The 15583-nt window shown below is 41.1% G+C and overlaps 1 protein-coding gene across 1 annotated transcript in view; it reads right to left on the reverse strand.

The window, feature by feature from the left end:
• Nucleotides 1-15583, reverse strand: part of MTMR10 (myotubularin related protein 10) — a gene marked incomplete in the record, with an annotated part of 410677 nt that overhangs the window by 43085 nt on the left and 352009 nt on the right. The window contains 1 exon segment of the mRNA XM_053717557.1: nucleotides 5425-5595. Within this exon segment, the coding sequence (XP_053573532.1) occupies nucleotides 5425-5595 (171 nt within the window).

The raw sequence follows: 15583 nt of genomic DNA on the forward strand, positions 1-15583 counted from the left end.
TAGTGGTACGTTTAACTAAAGTAGAAACTGCTCCCTCCACCTTAGGGACCGTCTGCCATAAGTCTCGTGTGGTGGCGTCTATTGGAAACATTTTTCTAAATATCGGAGGAGGGGAAAAGGGCACACCGGGTCTATCCCACTCCTTGCTAATAATTTCTGTAAGCCTTTTAGGTATAGGAAAAACGTCAGTACACACCGGTACCGCAAAGTATCTATCCAACCTACATATTTTCTCTGGAATTGCAACCGTGTTACAATCATTCAGAGCCGCTAATACCTCCCCTAGCAATACACGGAGGTTCTCTAGCTTAAATTTAAAATTAGAAATCTCTGAATCCGGTCTCCCTGGATCAGATCCGTCACCCACAGAATGAAACTCTCCGTCCTCATGTTCTGCAAATTGTGACGCAGTATCAGACATGGCTCTCACATCATCAGCGCGCTCTGTCCTTAACCCAGAGCTATCGCGCTTGCCTCTTAATTCAGGCAATTTAGATAATACCTCTGTCATAACAGCAGCCACGTCTTGCAAAGTGATTTGTATGGGCCTCTCTGATGTACTTGGAGCCACAATATCACGCGCCTCCTGAGCGGGAGGCGAAGGTACTGAAACATGAGGAGAGTTAGTCGGCATAACTTCCCCCTCGTTGTCTGGTGATAATTTCTTTACAGATATAAATTGACTTTTATTCAAAGTGACATCAATACATTTAGTACACATATTTCTGTGGGGCTCCACATTGGCCTTCAAACATAGTGAACAAACAGATTCATCTGTGTCAGACATGTTTAAACAGACTAGCAATGAGACTAGCAAGCTTGGAAAATCCTTTCAAATAAGTTTACAAGCAATATAAAAAACGCTACTGCGCCTTTAAGAAGCACAAAAAATCGTCACAGTTGAAATAATGAACCAAATCAGTTATAGCAACCAAATTTTCACAGTAAATGTATTAAGTTAGCAAAGCATTGCACCCACTAGCAAATGGATGATTAACCCCTTAATACACAAAAACGGATAATCAATTTAACAATTAACGTTTTTATCACAGTCAAACACACTGTCACAGGTCTGCTGTGACTGATTACCTCCCTCAAAATGAATTTTGAAGACCCCTGAGCTCTCTAGAGACGTCCTGGATCAAGGAGGAAGAAGCAGGAAGACTGTAACTGAATTTTTACTGCGCAAAAAAAGTGCTAAAATAGGCCCCTCCCACTCATATTACAACAGTGGGAAACCTCAGTTAACCGTTTCTATGTAGAAATAAACGACAGCCATGTGGAAAATCATGCCCCAAAAGATTTATCACCAAAGTACCTCACAAAAAATGAATAACATGCCAGTAAACGTTTTAAACATGTACTTTAAAAGCTAGGTAGTGTTATTAATAAGCCTGCTACCAGTCGCTTCTACTGCAGTTAAGGCTCATACATTACTTCAGTATTAACAGTATTTTCTTAGTCAAATTCCATTCCTTAGAAAATTACTTATTGTACATACATTCATCAGCCTGATACCAGTCGCTACTGCATTTAAGGCTGTACTTACATTACATCGGTATCAGCAGTATTTTCTTAGTCAATTCCATTCCTTAAAAAAATAATTTACTGCACATACCTTGTTTGCAGGATTCCCCACACGCTATTCCCTTTCTGAAAGTTACCCCACTGCTCAGAATGTGCGAGAACAGCCAGTGGATCTTAGTTACTTCTGCTAAGATCATAGAAAACGCAGGCAGATTCTTCTTCCAAATACTGCCTGAGAACAAACAGCACACTCCGGTGCCATTTAAAATAACAAACTTTTGATTGAAGAAATAAACTAAGTATAAAAAACACCACAGACCTCTCACAACGTCCTATCTAGTTGAGTTGCAAGAGAATGACTGGATATGACATGTGAGGGGAGGAGCTATATAGCAGCTCTGCTTGGGTGATCCTCTTGCAACTTCCTGTTGGGAAGGGAATATATCCCATAAGTAATGGATGACCCGTGGACTGAATACACTTAACAAGAGAAATTTTCTTTAGGAGACCCTCTAATTTTTTATCCATAGGATCTTTGAAAGCACAACTGTCCTCGATAGGTATAGTTGTACGCTTAGCCAGAGTAGAAATAGCTCCCTCCACCTTAGGGACCTATCTCCCATAAGTCCCGCATGGTGTCAGATATGGGAAACATCTTCTTAAAAACAGGAGGGGGAGCGAACGGAATACCTGGTCTATCCCACTCCTAAGTAACAATGTCCGAAATCCTCTTAGGGACTGGAAAAACATCAGTGTAAATAGGAACCTCTAAAAATGTGTCCATTTTACACAATTTCTCTGGAACTACAATAGGGTCACAATCATCCAGAGTCGCTAAAACCTCCCTGAGCAATAAACTGAGGTGTTCTAGCTTAAATTTAAATGCCGTCATATCTGAATCTGTCTGAGGGAACACCTTTCCTGAATCTGAAATCCCTCCCTCAGATAGCAAATCCCTCATTCCTACCTCTGAACATTGTGAGGGTATATCGGATACGGCTACTAAAGCGTCAGAAGGCTCAGCATTCGTTCTTAACCCAGAACTACTGTGCTTCCCTTGCAACCCAGTCAGTTTAGATAAAACCTCTGTGAGGGTAGTATTCATAACTGAGGCCATATCTTGCAAGGTGAAAGAATTAGACGCACTAGAGGTACTTGGTGTCGCTTGTGCGGGCGTTGCTGGTTGTGACACTTGGGAAGAACTAGATGGCAAAACCTGATTTACTTCTGTCTGAGAATCATCCAGTGCCAAACTCTTATAAGTCAAAATATGCTGTTTGCAATTTATAGACATATCAGTACAAGTGGGACACATTCTAAGAGGGGGCTCCACAATGGCTTCTAAACAAATTGAACAATGAGTTTCCTCAATGTCAGACATGTTGAACAGGCTAGTAATGAGACAAGCAAGCTTGGAAAACACTTTATTTAATGAAAAAACAACAATTTTCAGAAACGGTACTGTGCCTTTAAGAGAAAAAAAAAAGGCATACACAAACTGCTTAAAATTCACTCAAATTTTCCGAAATTTTTGTAGTAGACTCACTAAACTCTTGTAAGATTGCACAACAAGTATTGAAGCAATTAACCCCCAAATATGCAAACCGGATTGACAAAGTGTCAAAGACCGGTAAAAACCCGTCAGCACCTTGCCACAGCTCTGCTGTGGCTCCTACCTGCCCTTAGGGATCAATAATGTGGGGATAAAGCTTCAATTAGGCCCCAGAAGTTCACCAGGACCCTCCAGTATTGTAGCTTGCTGCTTGTCTATATAAAATAACTGCGCAACTGAGGCGCAAAATAAGGCCCCGCCCACCCGGCAAAGAGAATGACTGGGGGGTGGAGTTAAGGGGGGAGCTATATAGACAGCTCTGCTGTGGTGCTCTCTTTGCCACTTCCTGTTAGGAGGAATAATATCCCACAAGTAAGGATGAAACCGTGGACTCGGTACATCTTGCAAAAGAAAGACCTTTTATGTTTATTAGAAGGCTGGGTGGCAGACAAAGCCTTCTGAATAGAATCAGAAATAAATTCTTTTAAATTCACAGGTCTAACTTGTACATTAGATGTTGAAGGAACAGCAACAGGCAATGTACTATTACTGATGGACACATTATCTGCATGTAAAAGTTTATCATAACAACTATTACAAACCACAGCTGGAGATATAATCTCCACAAGTTTACAACAAATGTACTTAGCTTTGGAAGAACTGTTATCATGCAGCAGGGCTCCAACAGTGATTTCTGAGACAGGATCAGATTGAGACATCTTGCAAATGTAAGAGAAAAAACAACATATAAAGCAAAATTATCAATTTCCTTAAATGGCAGTTTCAGCAATGGGGAAAAAAATGCAAACAGCATAGCCCTCTGAAAGAGAAAAAAGGCAAGAGGCATATAGGAATGGGGTTATAAATAATGAAAATATTCGGCGCCAAGTATGACGCACAACAAACAGAAAAAAAATTTGGTGCTAACATCCGGAAATGACACACTCGCATCTTTGAAGACGCAACACTGTGAAAGGACTCGACGCCGACTAAGACGCCGGAAATGACAAATTTGCGTCATTGAATGTAACTTTGTGCCAACAAAATCTAGCGCCAAAAATTACGCAAAATACTTTAGCATTTCACGCCCTTGCGAGCCTAATTCTGCCCGCGAATTTAAAATGACAGTCAATTAAAAAAAGACTATACCCCAGGTAAGAAATACATTTTTCCTAAAAAAAGCATTTCGCAGATATGAAACCGACAGTCTGCAAAAGGAAATATACTGAAACCTGAATCATGGCAAATATAAGTACAATACATATATTTAGAACTTTATATAAATACATAAAGTGCCAAACCATACCTGAGAGTGTCTTAAGTAATGAAAACATACTTACCAAAAGACACCCATCCACATATAGCAGATAGCCAAATCAGTACTGAAACAGTTATCAGTAGAGGTAATGGAATATGAGAGTATATCGTCGATCTGAAAAGGGAGGTAGGAGATGAATCTCTACGACCGATAACAGAGAACCTATGAAATAGATCTCCCGTGAGGAAAACCATTGCATTCAATAGGTGATACTCCCTTCACATCCCTCTGACATTCACTGTACTCTGAGAGGAATCGGGCTTCAAAATGCTGAGAAGCGCATATCAACGTAGAAATCTTAGCACAAACTTACTTCACCACCTCCATAGGAGGCAAAGTTTGTAAAACTGAATTGTGGGTGTGGTGAGGGGTGTATTTATAGGCATTTGTATATCCCATACGTCACTAGCTCATGGACTCTTGCCAATTACATGAAATAAATAGTTACAGTGCTGTACAGTATTAAATGGAGTACTGTAACATTTCTTCCCTTTAATTTGTTCTCAATTATCGATTTTACCTGCTGAAGTGTATTAAATGTTTTTTTACAGACAGACCTCGTTTTATTGCTTTATCCTTTTATCCCCACCAGCCAGTTAGCAACAGATACCTAGAAACTTGTTGAATTTCTGGTTAGTTTCACTTAAAAATAAATTAAAGGTTTACTTTTGTGTGAAAAACAGGCTAATATGGTAAACTGCTGTTCTCTCATAAATATAAGTGAAACTTTTTATTACAATGTGCCTGAAATTAAGATTTTTGTTGTTACAACTATTTTTTAACTACTGTAATAGGATACAGCCAAAGCATCCAAACACTCATTTCATGCCACTTCAAATAATTGGAATTTTAACAGATTTTATCTCCAGTTTTATCTCCAGTTAAAAAAACTAAATTACCTAAAATGTTCGAGGGTTTTTTATTGTTTTGTTTTTTAAAAAAAACGTTAGGTAATAACCATATCTAGATGTTCAGATTAAGTGTAAATTTAAACCTCAGCCTCATCACAGAGTTGTAGCTTACTTACAGTACTTTGCTGTACACGCTGATGTGGAGAATTAAACAAGAATGTTCCAAACAGTGAGATTCTGGTGCTGTCATGTAAAACTGTTAAATAGGTCTCCGTGAATTGGAAAGCCGCTGGGTACTGCTCCAGTAGTTGCCAAACACAGTCAAGGAACAACACAAACAGAGGACACTTGAGAGGAAAAAAAGAAAGAGGAGTATATTAATGTGATAAATTGTTTTTATTTCAATATGGTATTAAACTTGTAAACTAAGTAAATAAAAGTATTTTAAAAGTTAAGACATGGCTAAAAAAAAAATGCTGACTTTTTAAAATACATTGTTTTCTTTACAACTTACAGAAAACAATCAATCAATCTCAAAATCAGTCTATTTGGCCCAGAATCAATTTATAACTAACTTTACTGTATATTGTTATCATAAATGTTATTTCAGTTTGCGATTGCCAGTATAGCCCCACTGAGAGATCAACAAGAAGTTGACGAATGTATTTAGTCTGCATTGTGGCACATAAGTACATTGACAGCACAGTTTACAAGGTTGTAGGGAGGGGTACAGCTCCCCATATATTAAGTCATACCTAATATTTCCATAGGCTTGCAAAGTTTCCTAAGTTCCACTCACAAAACAAATGGATAAAAAGAAACCAAAAGCTCAAAGTTTGTGAAGTGGAATAACAGCCCTTGTTTTCCTGCCTAATACAATTCTTATGTAAAAATAAGTCAAACAAAAGTATATGAGGAAAACAAATTTGGTGAGTGATACTTAGAAAAGTGAGGCAAGATATGAAAACTACTGGAAATTATTGGAAAAGTATAACTTAAATGGTCCATAAAGTCAAGATTAAACTTTCGTGTTTCACACAGAGCATGCAAATTCAATTTTTTACCTCTGTTTCATTGTAGAGCATACCTAGGTAGGCTCAGGACCAGCAATGCACTCATGGGAGTTAGCTGCTGATTGGCTGCTGTACATATATGCCTCTTGTCATGTTTCACCAGATGTGTTCAGCTAGCTCCCAGTAGTGCATTGCTGCTTCCGAACCTACTCTTCAACACAAGGATACCAAAAGACCAAAGCTAATGACTAGAAAGTTGTTATAAATAACATGCTTTATCTGAATCATACCTTTTTTTGACAATAGTGCTATAGAAACGGTTATCTTTCAGCTACTGTCCAGCTGAAAATTGGGGAAAAAAAAGAAGCTAATCAGAATCATCAGTGCTGAGGTCATGCTTTGCTTTACTGGGATCTCATGAGATTTTAGTGAAAAAGTAAAGTTCCTTAAACGGAGTAGGGAAATAACATGACTGTACCTATACATGCCAGATGCACGCTCCCTGGGACTAGCATCCGCTTAAAGTCCCTTTACAATGGGAAAAACAGAATTTATGTTTACCTGATAAATTTCTTTCTCCAACGGTGTGTCCGGTCCACGGCGTCATCCTTACTTGTGGGATATTCTCTTCCCCAACAGGAAATGGCAAAGAGCCCAGCAAAGCTGGTCACATGATCCCTCCTAGGCTCCGCCTACCCCAGTCATTCGACCGACGTTAAGGAGGAATAATAGCATAGGAGAAACCATATGGTACCGTGGTGACTGTAGTTAAAGAAAATAAATTATCAGACCTGATTAAAAAACCAGGGCGGGCCGTGGACCGGACACACCGTTGGAGAAAGAAATTTATCAGGTAAACATAAATTCTGTTTTCTCCAACATAGGTGTGTCCGGTCCACGGCGTCATCCTTACTTGTGGGAACCAATACCAAAGCTTTAGGACACGGATGAAGGGAGGGAGCAAATCAGGTCACCTAAATGGAAGGCACCACGGCTTGCAAAACCTTTCTCCCAAAAATAGCCTCAGAAGAAGCAAAAGTATCAAACTTGTAAAATTTGGTAAAAGTGTGCAGTGAAGACCAAGTCGCTGCCCTACATATCTGATCAACAGAAGCCTCGTTCTTGAAGGCCCATGTGGAAGCCACAGCCCTAGTGGAATGAGCTGTGATTCTTTCGGGAGGCTGCCGTCCGGCAGTCTCGTAAGCCAATCTGATGATGCTTTTAATCCAAAAAGAGAGAGAGGTAGAAGTTGCTTTTTGACCTCTCCTTTTACCTGAATAAACAACAAACAAGGAAGATGTTTGTCTAAAATCCTTTGTAGCATCTAAATAGAATTTTAGAGCGCGAACAACATCCAAATTGTGTAACAAGCGTTCCTTCTTTGAAACTGGTTTCGGACACAGAGAAGGTACGATAATCTCCTGGTTAATGTTTTTGTTAGAAACAACTTTTGGAAGAAAACCAGGTTTAGTACGTAAAACCACCTTATCTGCATGGAACACCAGATAAGGAGGAGAACACTGCAGAGCAGATAATTCTGAAACTCTTCTAGCAGAAGAAATTGCAACTAAAAACAAAACTTTCCAAGATAATAACTTAATATCAACGGAATGTAAGGGTTCAAACGGAACCCCCTGAAGAACTGAAAGAACTAAATTGAGACTCCAAGGAGGAGTCAAAGGTTTGTAAACAGGCTTGATTCTAACCAGAGCCTGAACAAAGGCTTGAACATCTGGCACAGCTGCCAGTTTTTTGTGAAGTAACACCGACAAGGCAGAAATCTGTCCCTTCAGGGAACTTGCCGATAATCCTTTTTCCAATCCTTCTTGAAGGAAGGATAGAATCCTAGGAATCTTAACCTTGTCCCAAGGGAATCCTTTAGATTCACACCAACAGATATATTTTTTCCAAATTTTGTGGTAAATCTTTCTAGTTACAGGCTTTCTGGCCTGAACAAGAGTATCGATAACAGAATCTGAGAAACCTCGCTTCGATAAAATCAAGCGTTCAATCTCCAAGCAGTCAGCTGGAGTGAAACCAGATTCGGATGTTCGAACGGACCCTGAACAAGAAGGTCTCGTCTCAAAGGTAGCTTCCAAGGTGGAGCCGATGACATATTCACCAGATCTGCATACCAAGTCCTGCGTGGCCACGCAGGAGCTATCAAGATCACCGACGCCCTCTCCTGATTGATCCTGGCTACCAGCCTGGGGATGAGAGGGAACGGCGGGAACACATAAGCTAGTTTGAAGGTCCAAGGTGCTACTAGTGCATCCACTAGAGCCGCCTTGGGATCCCTGGATCTGGACCCGTAGCAAGGAACTTTGAAGTTCTGACGAGAGGCCATCAGATCCATGTCTGGAATGCCCCATAGTTGAGTGACTTGGGCAAAGATTTCCGGATGGAGTTCCCACTCCCCCGGATGCAATGTCTGACGACTCAGAAAATCCGCTTCCCAATTTTCCACTCCCGGGATGTGGATAGCAGACAGGTGGCAGGAGTGAGACTCCGCCCATAGAATGATCTTGGTCACTTCTTCCATCGCTAGGGAACTCCTTGTTCCCCCCTGATGGTTGATGTACGCAACAGTCGTCATGTTGTCTGATTGAAACCGTATAAACTTGGTCCTCGCTAGCTGAGGCCAAGCCTTGAGAGCATTGAATATCGCTCTCAGTTCCAGAATATTTATCGGTAGAAGAGATTCTTCCCGAGACCAAAGACCCTGAGCTTTCAGGGATCCCCAGACCGCGCCCCAGCCCATCAGACTGGCGTCGGTCGTGACAATGACCCACTCTGGTCTGCGGAATGTCATCCCTCGTGACAGGTTGTCCAGGGACAGCCACCAACGGAGTGAGTCTCTGGTCCTCTGATTTACTTGTATCTTTGGAGATAAGTCTGTATAGTCCCCATTCCACTGACTGAGCATGCACAGTTGTAATGGTCTTAGATGAATGCGCGCAAAAGGAACTATGTCCATTGCCGCTACCATCAACCCGATCACTTCCATGCACTGAGCTACGGAAGGAAGAGGAACGGAATGAAGAATTCGACAAGAGTCCAGAAGTTTTGTCTTTCTGGCCTCTGTTAGAAAAATCCTCATTTCTGAGGAGTCTATAATTGTTCCCAAGAAGGGAACCCTTGTTGACGGGGATAGAGAACTCTTTTCCACGTTCACTTTCCAGCCGTGAGATCTGAGAAAGGCCAGGACGATGTCCGTGTGAGCCTTTGCTCGAGGGAGGGACGACGCTTGAATCAGAATGTCGTCCAGGTAAGGTACTACTGCAATGCCCCTTGGTCTTAGCACCGCTAGAAGGGACCCTAGTACCTTTGTGAAAATCCTTGGAGCAGTGGCAAATCCGAAAGGAAGCGCCACGAACTGGTAAAGTTTGTCTAGGAATGCAAACCTTAGGAACCGATGATGTTCCTTGTGGATAGGAATATGTAGATACGCATCCTTTAAATCCACCGTGGACATGAATTGACCTTCCTGGATGGAAGGAAGGATAGTTCGAATGGTTTCCATCTTGAACGATGGGACCTTGAGAAATTTGTTTAAGATCTTGAGATCTAGGATTGGTCTGAACGTTCCCTCTTTTTTGGGAACTATGAACAGATTGGAGTAGAACCCCATCCCTTGTTCTCTCAATGGAACAGGATGAATCACTCCCATTTTTAACAGGTCTTCTACACAATGTAAGAACGCCTGTCTTTGTATGTGGTCTGAAGACAACTGAGACCTGTGGAACCTCCCCCTTGGGGGAAGTCCCTTGAATTCCAGAAGATAACCCTGGGAGACTATTTCTAGCGCCCAAGGATCCAGAACATCTCTTGCCCAAGCCTGAGCGAAGAGAGAGAGTCTGCCCCCCACCAGATCCGGTCCCGGATCGGGGGCCAATATTTCATGCTGTCTTGGTAGCAGTGGCAGGTTTCTTGGCCTGCTTTCCCTTGTTCCAGCCTTGCATTGGTCTCCAAGCTGGCTTGGCCTGAGAAGTATTACCCTCTTGCTTAGAGGACGTAGCACCTTGGGCTGGTCCGTTTTTACGAAAGGGACGAAAATTAGGTCTATTTTTTGCCTTGAAAGGCCGATCCTGAGGAAGGGCATGGCCCTTACCCCCAGTGATATCAGAGATAATCTCTTTCAAGTCAGGACCAAACAGCGTTTTCCCCTTGAAAGGAATGTTTAGTAGCTTGTTCTTGGAAGACGCATCAGCCGACCAAGATTTCAACCAAAGCGCTCTGCGCGCCACAATAGCAAACCCAGAATTCTTAGCCGCTAACTTAGCCAATTGCAAAGAGGCGTCTAGAGTGAAAGAATTAGCCAATTTGAGAGCATTGACTCTGTCCATAATCTCCTCATAAGGAGGAGAGTCACTATCGAGCACCTTAATCAGTTCATCAAACCAGAAATATGCGGCTGTAGTGACAGGGACAATGCATGAAATGGGTTGTAGAAGGTAACCCTGCTGAACAAACATCTTTTTAAGCAAACCTTCTAATTTTTTATCCATAGGATCTTTGAAAGCACAACTATCCTCTATGGGAATAGTGGTGCGTTTGTTTAAAGTAGAAACCGCTCCCTCGACCTTGGGGACTGACTGCCATAAGTCCTTTCTGGGGTCGACCATAGGAAACAATTTTTTAAATATGGGGGGAGGGACGAAAGGAATACCGGGCCTTTCCCATTCTTTATTAACAATGTCCGCCACCCGCTTGGGTATAGGAAAAGCTTCTGGGAGCCCCGGCACCTCTAGGAACTTGTCCATTTTACATAGTTTCTCTGGGATGACCAAATTTTCACAATCATCCAGAGTGGATAATACCTCCTTAAGCAAAATGCGGAGATGTTCCAATTTAAATTTAAAAGTAATCACATCAGATTCAGCCTGCTGAGAAATGTTCCCTAAATCAGTAATTTCTCCCTCAGACAAAACCTCCCTGGCCCCCTCAGATTGGGTTAGGGGCCCTTCAGAGATATTAATATCAGCGTCGTCATGCTCTTCAGTAACTAAAACAGAGCATCCACGCTTACGCTGACAAGGGTTCATTTTGGCTAAAATGTTTTTGACAGAATTATCCATTACAGCCGTTAATTGTTGCATAGTAAGGAGTATTGGCGCGCTAGATGTACTAGGGGCCTCCTGAGTGGGCAAGACTCGTGTAGACGAAGGAGGGAATGATGCAGTACCATGCTTACTCCCCTCACTTGAGGAATCATCTTGGGCATCATTGTCATTATCACATAAATCACATTTATTTAAATGAATAGGAATTCTGGCTTCCCCACATTCAGAACACAGTCTATCTGGTAGTTCAGACATGTTAAACAGGCATAAACTTGATAAGAAAGTACAAAAAACGTTTTGAAATAAAACCGTTACTGTCACTTTAAATTTTAAACTGAACACACTTTATTACTGCAATTGCGAAAAAACATGAAGGAATTGTTCAAAATTCACCAAACTTTCACCACAGTGTCTTAAAGCCTTGAAAATATTGCACACCAATTTTGGAAGCTTTAACCCTTAAAATAACGGAACCGGAGCCGTTTTAAGCTTTAACCCCTTTACAGTCCCTGGTATCTGCTTTGCTGAGACCCAACCAAACCCAAAGGGGAATACGATACCAAATGACGCCTTCAGAAGTCTTTTATAAGTATCAGAGCTCCTCTCACATGCGACTGCATGCCATGCCTCTCAAAAACAAGTGCGCAACACCGGCGCGAAAATGAGACTCTGCCTATGCTTTGGGAAAGCCCCTAAAGAATAAGGTGTCTAAAACAGTGCCTGCCGATATTATTATATCAAAATACCCAGAATAAATGATTCCTCAAGGCTAAATAAGTGTTAATATCAATCGATTTAGCCCAAAAAAGGTCTACAGTTTAAATAAGCCCTTGTGAAGCCCTTATTTACAATCGTAATAAACATGGCTTACCGGATCCCATAGGGAAAATGACAGCTTCCAGCATTACATCGTCTTGTTAGAATGTGTCATACCTCAAGCAGCAAAGGACTGCAAACTGTTCCCCCAACTGAAGTTAATTGCTCTCAACAGTCCTGTGTGGAACAGCCATGGATTTTAGTTACGGTTGCTAAAATCATTTTCCTCATACAAACAGAATTCTTCATCTCTTTTCTGTTTCTGAGTAAATAGTACGTACCAGCACTATTTGAAAATAACAAACTCTTGATTGAATAATGAAAAACTACAGTTAAACACTAAAAAACTCTAAGCCATCTCCGTGGAGATGTTGCCTGTACAACGGCAAAGAGAATGACTGGGGTAGGCGGAGCCTAGGAGGGATCATGTGACCAGCTTTGCTGGGCTCTTTGCCATTTCCTGTTGGGGAAGAGAATATCCCACAAGTAAGGATGACGCCGTGGACCGGACACACCTATGTTGGAGAAATATTGTTCCTTTTATACATAAAGATGTTCAGGTGATTTTTTCTAGTCTGCTTTTTACAGCTATTGAGCATTACTTTCAAATTCTTCAACATTTTGGTATCATCTCCCTTTAAACACACACACACTGTCCCACAAGGAGTTAAAAAATATATATATCATGTTAAATACAGCACAGTGATGCACATATTAGTATGCAAAACATTTAGACCAAAACTTGCCTTGGTGTACAAATGTACAAACAGTGTAAAGCTCATGAAAAAAAAAATCTATTTACATGACTGAGACGCACACCGTTTGAAAGGTAATTACCTCCATTTTCAAACAGTGGGTCTTGAAGGTTTCTAGGGCTTAAAAGGACATTAAACTCCTGGTTACAGCTTCAGTAACATGGTTACTACTCTCCATGATTGCATTTTTCCTCCTGTACTTGCATCTCTCTTTAATGACTTTCTATTATTTTAACCCATTACAGAAGCCTGTTGGTAAAGCTCTGCATCTTAATACTGGGCGCCTCCATTTTGTAGTGCATGTATTGTTATTGTAATTATTGTTATTGTAATTAATTCAAGGTTCGTTTGGACAATCCGGGTATCCTTCGCACTGGAGGCGGAGTTCCCACAATCAGATGACATCAGGAACGAACGCTGGTCGTATACCACGCTGCAAAGCCAGGACCGGAGAGTGAAAGACTGTTATTAAGCACCTGAAAAGGAAAAGCTGTTTCTTGTTTTTATCGTATGGAGTAAATTTTATTTTCACCGCATTCATTTTTATTAAACATTGTAAGTGCAATTCTACAGATATGCGCTTTTGTGATTTATTGACTACTGCACTTGAGTCTGCTTCTTTGCGCTTTTTTCCTTTAGAGTTCAAGTTTCTGCCCTACTCCATTTGGTGTGAAGGATACATTTGGTAAAACAAGCAGCATCAGACTCTTTGAACCTATCCTGAACTTGGATTCTGTATTTGGGTAACGTTAAAAACGTCTTTGTATGTATAATTGTGAATACCTTTTTTAAAGGTCAATATTTTTTCTTTTATTATAGAATGTATTTTTATTAAGAGTGTGTACATATCCTAATAGGGTGCATTTTACCTATAGAATTTTATCTGTGTGTACGCGAACATTTAGTGTTCTAATTTATAAGTGTATATTTTTAGTTCAGGTTTGTGAACTACTATATAACCCTTTTAAAGGAATTCCCCTAACAAGGGCTGGTAGCGCCAATTAATTTTGTGTAAGTGTGATAAAAGAATGGACCCTACCAATTCCTGTGAGGCTATGCCAGCGCTATTAGAATAGCTGGTGTATGTTGCTGCTTAAGACGTGCCATTATTCATGGAAGAAGCCCAATCGGAGGAAACAGGTATATTAGATTGTACCGCCAAGGAGCGGTCAATGCAACCATTAATTCTGCTTGAGAATCCCTTGACCAAGAACGGTACCGCAGTAATTTGTAATTTAGGCGAGAAGCCATGAGGTCAATCTCTGGCCTCCCCCATCTGTTTACTATACTGTTGAAAATCTGACGACTCAAGTAATCTGCTTCACAACTGTCCACTCCTGAGAGGTGAATGGCTAATATGGTACATCAATGTGTTTCTGCCCAAGACAGAATGCGGGATACTTCATGCATGGCTAGGGTGCTATTTGTGCCCCCTTGGTGATTGGTGTACGCCACAGTCGTCACATTGTCAGATTGGAAACGGATGAATGGAATTGAACGTAGAAGTGGCCACGCTTGTAAAGCATTGAAAATCTCCCTGAATTCAAGAATATTAATGGGTAATGAGGATTCTTAAAGAGACCAGCCACCCTGGGCCCTGCGATGACCCAAAACTGTGTCCCAACCCATGAGGTAGACATCCGTGGTAATTATCTCCCACTGTTGACGATGAAAACCAAGGCCCATAGATACAGGATGAGGGTCCAACCACCACTTTAGAGAATGTCTGGTGAACTGATCTAATTTTATCCGTTGTGATAGATACGTATGGTCCCCATTCCAATGACGGAGCATGCATAACTGCAGTGGTCTCGATTGCAGCCTTGCAAAGGGAATGGAGTTGGACGCTGCTACCATGAGGCCTTCTACCTCCATACAATAAGCTATTGATGGGAAAGGAGTTACCTAAAGGTCTCGACAAGCTGACTGTTTTTGACAGATCAACATAGGATCAAACTTCAGTTTCATTGTTAACAAGTCTACATTCACACCCTTGTCTGAGGTGTGAGTGAACTCTTTGGGGCGTTGATTATACAACAATGTTTGCAAAGAAACCAAAGTAACCTGTGTGAGAAATCGTTAAAGGTAAAGATGGCGCTTAAACCAAGATATCATCCAGATACGGAGCAACCACTATACCCTAGAGACGAATAACAGAAGAAAGAGTTCCCAAAACCTTTGTAAAGATTCTGGGAGCAATAGCCAATCCAAAGTGAAGAGCAACAAACTGGTAATGTTTGTCTAGAAAAGCAAACTGGACAAATTGATGATTATCCGGATGAAAAGAAATGTGAAGGTATGCATCTGTGAGGTCTATTGTTGACATGAACTGCCCCTAAAGTACTAAGGGTAGAATTGATCTGATGGTTTGCATCTTGAAAGTTGGTACTCTAAGAAATGTGTTCAATGTCTTTAAATCCAAATTTGGTTGAAAAGTTCCCTCTTTTTAGAACAATGCAGAGATTTGAATAAAACCCCTTTCCTTGATCCTGTAAACGGAACTGGAGTGATGACCCCATGTCCTGCAAGTTTTTCATACTCTCCAGAAAAGCTACTCTCTTCGCTGCCTATTTTGAAATATGAGACAGAATAAACCACTTCCTTTTGGAGGTATATACCTGGCTATTCTATACCCCTGCGACAATTTCTATGACACATGGATCCAAAATTGACTGCTTCCAAACCTCC

This window comes from Bombina bombina, chromosome 6 (assembly GCF_027579735.1).
Source record: "Bombina bombina isolate aBomBom1 chromosome 6, aBomBom1.pri, whole genome shotgun sequence".
Taxonomy (NCBI): domain Eukaryota; kingdom Metazoa; phylum Chordata; class Amphibia; order Anura; family Bombinatoridae; genus Bombina; species Bombina bombina.